This window comes from Peromyscus eremicus, chromosome 1 (assembly GCF_949786415.1).
Source record: "Peromyscus eremicus chromosome 1, PerEre_H2_v1, whole genome shotgun sequence".
Lineage (NCBI taxonomy): Eukaryota > Metazoa > Chordata > Mammalia > Rodentia > Cricetidae > Peromyscus > Peromyscus eremicus.
In genome coordinates this window covers 57,675,956-57,682,030 of record NC_081416.1, presented here as the reverse complement: position 1 = coordinate 57,682,030, position 6,075 = coordinate 57,675,956, and the positions used below count along the sequence as shown (strand labels likewise).

The window sequence follows — 6,075 nt, the reverse complement described above, 5'->3', positions numbered from 1 at the left end:
CTGTCCCCGGCGCGCAGACACAGGGGCCTGACCACCGACACAAGAGGGGTCCCACGGCCTGTCCTGCCTCTGCATGTTGGCTAGCCCACCCTCCTCGAAAGTCGGAGCCCCAGTGACGCTCGCCTTGGGGAGACCACGCGCGAGGCTGGCAGAGGACGCGCAGAGCGCGACTGGCAGCACAGTGGAGGGAGAAACTGGAGCTGAAGCGCCACCTAGTGCGTTCCCACGACGTCTCCACTGTACAGGGCAAATATCCAGGAAAAGGGGACCTAGGTCTGGGACCGGGAGAAAGTGGAAGGGTCGGATATGAGACGGCAAGCTAAGGGAAAGGGCCCAAGACTCGAACTGGGGCCCAAGGAGGCAGAGCTCTACGCGTCTTGCAGTCTCTAGTGACGGTTCCAAGCGCATCCCTCTGAGAGCCCAGGGCCGGGAGACCAAAGTAATTAATAGTAAAATTAAAACAGTCTATTCAATAAACACCAGGACGCTACACACTGAGCACTTGCTCCCCGGGACGGGGTCGCGAAAGGGAGTGGGGGCTCCTCCTCCTGCAGATCTGGCCGGCCTGGGCGGGGTCACTGGGCTGGGCCTGGGTGGGTGCGTGCGGGGGGCGGAGACTTGATGCAATTAGGAGGAGAAATGCTCTGATGCCACGGTCACCTACCCGCGGGCCCGCGGGACGAAACGTATATAAGGTAGCGTGCCCAGAGCCACAGAGCCGTCGGAGCAGCAGCGCTGCGCGCCCCGCGCCGCAAGCGCTCGGCTGCCTTGTTGGCTCCTGCCGCTCTGTGCCTGCCATTCACGTCCTCACTGCATCGCAGTCTCCGCGCCACCTTTATAGCCGCGCCTCACGACCTCTCCCGAGGTGCCATGTGGAGAACGCAGAACGGACGTGCGGTGGCCCGAGCCCTGGTGCTGGCCACTCTGTGGTTGGCCGTGGCTGGGCGTCCCCTGGTTCGGCGATCCCTGGCTCTGTCTGATGAAGAGCCGCTCATTCTCTACGGCTGGGGCAAGAGCACCCGCCTGCAGCACCTGTACGCTGCTGGTCCCCACATCTCCAACTGCTTCCTGAATATCCGGAATGACGGCTCCGTGGACTGCGAGGACGAACAAAACGAACGAAGTGAGTGTCTGCCAGCGCGTCCCCTCGGGTCCCTTACGTCCCCAGGAGCTCGCGGGCGTGCTACCAAAGCCTTAACAAATCCCCCGGACTCTCAGACTGGGTCTAGGGAGGGCCGAAGCAGTGTGGCTCCGCCGTTACCCACGTGTTGCTGGGTCCCGGCTGCAGCTTCTTCCTTCACTTGCTCACAGGTTTGCTAGAGTTCCGCGCGGTCGCTCTGAAGACGATTGCCATCAAGGACGTCAGCAGCGTGCGATACCTCTGCATGAGCGCTGACGGCAAGATACGGGGGCTGGTGAGTGCCCCCCACGCGGCGGGATGCTCGAGGCCGCGCTGGGTCCCTGTTGGTTGGGTCTTTTCAAACTTCGAGGGCGAGGTAGCTAGTGCTAGTGAAGCTAATGTTACTTCCCCCCCAGCCCACCCCTCCGCGCGCGCGGAAAGTGATGGCCCCAGGCTGTAGCGGGGGAATGAGGAGGCCAGCGGAGCATGTCTAATCCTCCCAAAGGCTGGCTCGGCTGGCTGCTGAGCCCCATTCAGCTTTCGGCCCCTTTGATATTGAACAGGAAAACCCACCTCCGCCCTTTTCATCTCCAGTCTTTGCGTGTGTGGTCCTCGATTTCCTTTCTCTCCCTCAAGTAAAAGAAAAAGAAGAAGAAAGGAAGTGTCTTTTTCAGTCAACTTCTATGTCCTAGGTACACAGAGTGATGTAGGACTAGGGTACTTTAGAACGTCCTTGAGGGGCTCACCTGCTCGGGACCTGGGGGAATGGGGGTGGGGAGGGCTGGCCAGGTCCAGGTAACCCCTGAACCCGGGAGGCTGGAAGTATGACTGCTAGGGCTCTGTGGGAACAAAGACTGCGAGTTCAAAGAAGCCTCAGCCGTCCGTCCCTCTGGCGGTACAAGAGGAGGCCGTGTGAGGTCCCTTGGCCAAGGCCTCCCATCCAGCCCTGGGCTCCTGGGAGGAGCAGGGACTCAGGGTAGGAGGTCCCCTGTGGGGAACGATGGCTACCGGGCTCAAAGTTTTTGTTGTTCTTTAAGAGTCTCAAAATTGTTTTGTGGCTCTGAGGTCTATTTATCTACACGAAAAGACCACAAAGAAAAGAAAGGGGTCTGCAGAGAAGGGAGGGGTCTGCAGAGGAACCGGTTTACAAGTAGGGGGTCCGATGCCTGTCTGAAAGCTGATACCGCAGGCCTGGACCAATCTCCCACCAGTGTCTTCCTGAGATATCTGTTTGTGGCGAGGGTGCTGGGAGGGAGGTTCGACCCCCATTCTACCCTAATCAAAATGGGGTAGGGAGGCCCATGGGAGCTTTGTCCCTCAATCCCAGTGCTGCCCCGGATCTATTGGGCATAGTCCATCACAAATTCTCCCTGACCTCTCTTTTTAAATAGAAGCCCTACTATCTATCGTTCCTATATACAGAAAGGTTGACCAATTCTCCCTAAAAAATTTCTCCAAGAGAAATACATCCTGTGCTTATCTACATTTCACATTTTTCAGGGAACATAGCCCCTGCTGCCTGGCGGCTCTGTCTCCGTGCCATCAGCCAGGGCAGGAGCCAGTGGGTTCTTGGAATTAGCCTGTTATCAGAGCCTTATCTGCCACGGCTCTTCTACCTGCAGTTCAGCGACCTCGGCAGGCTCAGGAGCAACAGCTTGTGTTTACTGAACCATCCAGGCTCCCCAAAGGGATGTGGCACCAGTTTGGGAGACTGACCCTGGTCCCTCAATCCTGGGGACTAGGAATGTTCGATATTGAGGATGAGGACCAGGGACAGCTTCCTGCAGCACACATTTCCGGCCACCCACAGGGTCCGGGCTCGATCCTAGGTGTGGGGGAGGGGCTGCGGATTATCAGGCAGATCCTGGCAAGCTAGCTGCCCGTGAGGGGGGCTTCTCTACTCACAATAGTAGGAGACTCAACCACCTCAGCATTAGAAAAGCTTCCTGTGCTGCAGGTCGAGACAGGAACTCTCGCTTTATCCCCGGGTGCTCAGACAAAGCTGCAGTTACTACCCCCACCCCCCCACCCCCACCCCCCCCAAAAAAACTAAACTGGGAACAGAGTTCGCAAAGCTCACAAATAACGACCAGACTTTGACGTAAATAGTTAAAAGCCAGGTCTGCCTGCCAGTGGCTGCAGGAGTATTGCTCAGCCTAAGACTGGGATGGATAATTGGTACACACCTGCCAGCTCAACCCTCCGGAAGTTGAGGTAGGAGGATTGCTGTGAGGTTAAAACCCAGTCTCAAAACATACCAGGGCTGGAGAATAGAGCTCAGCTGGTGGGGTGGTTGCCTAGCATGCTCGAAACCCTGGGCTCAATTGAGCACTGCGTAATTCGAGCACAGTGGTGCTCAGTAATCATCCCAATACTTGGGAAGTGAAGGCAGGAGTATCGGGAGTTCAAGGTCAGCCTAGGGGACGTGAGACATTCAAAACAGAAATCCAGGCCTGGCATGGTTATGGATGCCTTTAATCCCTGTACGCAGGAGGCAGAAGCAGGCGAATCTTTGAGTTCACCTAGTCTACATAATGAGTTCCAGGCCAGCCAGGGCTACCTGTAGTAAGACTCTGTCTCAAGAGAAAGTACTGGAATACTTCTTGGATAAGCTAACAGGGACAGTCTCGTGTAACCTGGGCTGGCCTTGAACCGACCACTTGCCTCTGCCTCCCAAGTCCTGGGCTTAGAGGTGAGCACCACCTTGCTTGACTTTCTAGTGTTTAAGGCAGTTGATAGGAAAGCACACTGGTGGCAGTGGGACCGGGACACCGCCTCAGCGCTCATGCTCACCGCTACTTTTTTCTGTCTCCAAAGATTCGTTACTCGGCAGAAGACTGCACCTTCACGGAGGAACTGGACTGTTTAGGCTACAACCAGTACAAATCCCCGAAGCACCACCTCCATATCATCCTCATCAGGTCCAAATACAGGCAACAGCTCCAGAACAAAGGACCCTCAAAATTTATCCCCATGTTCCCCCGGTCCTTCCTGGAAGCCAGGGACCAGCTGGAGTCCAAACTGTTTTCTCGGCCCCTGGATCCCGACAGCATGGATCCGTTCGGGATGGTGGAGGACATGGAGATGAAGAGTCCCAGCTTCCAGAAGTGACGCGGTTCTCACAGGATGAAGAAAACCCCAGTGTCCCACAAACTTCCCCTTTAGGAAGATGCGCTAGAGGCTGTACATATTCTAAGTCTCACATTGACCATGGGTGGTTTTAGTGGCTAGACTTGATCATGACCTAAATTGACCACCTGCCTGGCTGCCATCCGGGCTGACTTAGTGTGGCTGCTGACCTGTGGCAAGGTTACTCCAGTTCTGTTTGAATACCTCTACTAATGGGGAACTTACTCCTGTGAAACATTCTTATTTTTGAGCCAAATCTACGTAATTTGGACATTTCCAGCAGGGCAGCCAGAAGGTGCGAAGTCATTTAAAATCCATGTGCAGGAGGTGGGCTCTGAAGTGTGTGTTGACTGACTGGACCTTGTGGGGTCTCAACTTGCCCCCAAGTGCCCCTGGCTAGAACTAACAGGGGTCACAAACTTGGAACGAAGGGCAGCCAGGAAAGCCTTGGGAGCCTTGCAGGGTGGTTTGGGGATTAAGAATTCCAGCTGACCACTTAATTGCCCTTTCCCCCACTTCTAGATGTCAGATGGAAGTGACCCTCAGCCAGGCTCAGGCATGGACTCAGCTGAGTGGGTAGTAAAGCTGCCATTTGTGCCCCAGCAGCTTAACTTGGTCACGTGCCTCCGGATTTCCAGGGCCTGGATCTGCCCACGTCACTCCCCTTCTCAGAGCTCACCTGGGCTCTCCAAGCCCAGAGCACGGAGCTCCCGGGCCATCCACTTGTGCCCTCCTGCCCCCAGCTCCTGGCTCTTACCCCTGGTCACCAAGCATTGTGTGGCTCAGTGTGACCTCCGCTGCCTGTGTCAACCTGCACCCCTCATTTGCAAATGAACAACAAGATTAGGAAGCCCTAAGTTTTCCAGCGACTGCAGGGGGGATGTGGAGCCTTTTCCACAGCACTTACTTGGCAGCGTGATATTTATAAGTAATTTATTTTGTATACGTCTCATTTTCTTACTTTATTTATGCCCCAGATCGTATTTATGTACGTGACATTTGTTTTCTACATTAAAAAGGAGTTGGTTTGTATCAGAAGTGTGCTGTTCCAAGTGGGATGCAAATGAGGCATTAAAGAGCCACAGGCTGGGTGACAGCCCTGTCTAGACAGGGGGCCTGGTGCCTTTGGTGGCAATGGGTGGCTTCCTTTCTGGCTTCTCAGATCCCTCATACCCAACCACCAGATCAGACCAGGACAACACAATATTGTTAAGTCAGAAAGCCTCACTATCGGCTTTTGTTATTGGGGGACACACTGGTTGGTAGCGTCGGGGAGGCTTGTTGAAAAATTACATCCCCTTTTATTTTTTGGTCTTTATGGGACAAAGTTTCTCTATTATACAGCTCTGGCTGTCCTGGGACTCGATCAGGCTGGCCTCGAACTCACAGAAATCCACCTGCCTTTGCCTCCCTAGTACTAGAATTAGAGGCGTGTGCCACCATACCCAGCTACAATATGTATGTATACACACAATATATGTGTGTGTGTGTGTGTGTGTGTGTGTGTGTGTGTGTGTGTGTTTATGTCTTGGAGAGTGAGGATGTCACCAGAATCCTGATTCTTTATGTTCAGTATCAAGGGCAGAGGGAACCTGGCATTATGCCTGGGTCCTGATGTCTGTCCTGTCTGCTATTAACAAATGGATCAAGGAAGCAGGGCAGGGTGATGATGGAGACGGCCATATGGCCGTGTGCACTCAGGTGGCGGGTTCAAGAACAGTGAGAGTCAATTCTGATTGCTGGAGGAGGGGCAGGAGCAGGGTGGCTCTGAGGGGGCAGCTGAGGGCTTTGCCAGTCCTTGTCCCCTAGGGACTCTGAGAGAAGCA

The 6,075-nt window shown here is 54.7% G+C and overlaps 1 protein-coding gene across 1 annotated transcript; it reads left to right on the top strand.

Moving 5' to 3' along the window:
• The first annotated feature begins 870 nt into the window (after positions 1–870).
• On the top strand, positions 871–4,231 carry Fgf19 (fibroblast growth factor 19). The gene is made up of 3 exons (XM_059249489.1): positions 871–1,123; positions 1,312–1,415; positions 3,938–4,231. The coding sequence occupies exons 1-3, from the start codon at positions 871–873 to the stop codon at positions 4,229–4,231; spliced, it is 651 nt and encodes a 216-aa protein (XP_059105472.1).
• The last annotated feature ends 1,844 nt before the right edge of the window (positions 4,232–6,075 follow it).

What these genes read in the sequence shown, in the direction of transcription:
- Fgf19 (XM_059249489.1), top strand. Translation starts at nt 871, where the DNA reads ATGTGGAGAACGCAGAACGGACGTGCGGTGGCCCGAGCCCTGGTGCTG. An exon ending in GGACGAACAAAACGAACGAA is followed by an intron (nt 1,124 to 1,311) that starts GTGAGTGTCTGC and finishes ACTTGCTCACAG; the next exon opens with GTTTGCTAGAGTTCCGCGCG. An exon ending in ACGGCAAGATACGGGGGCTG is followed by an intron (nt 1,416 to 3,937) that starts GTGAGTGCCCCC and finishes CTGTCTCCAAAG; the next exon opens with ATTCGTTACTCGGCAGAAGA.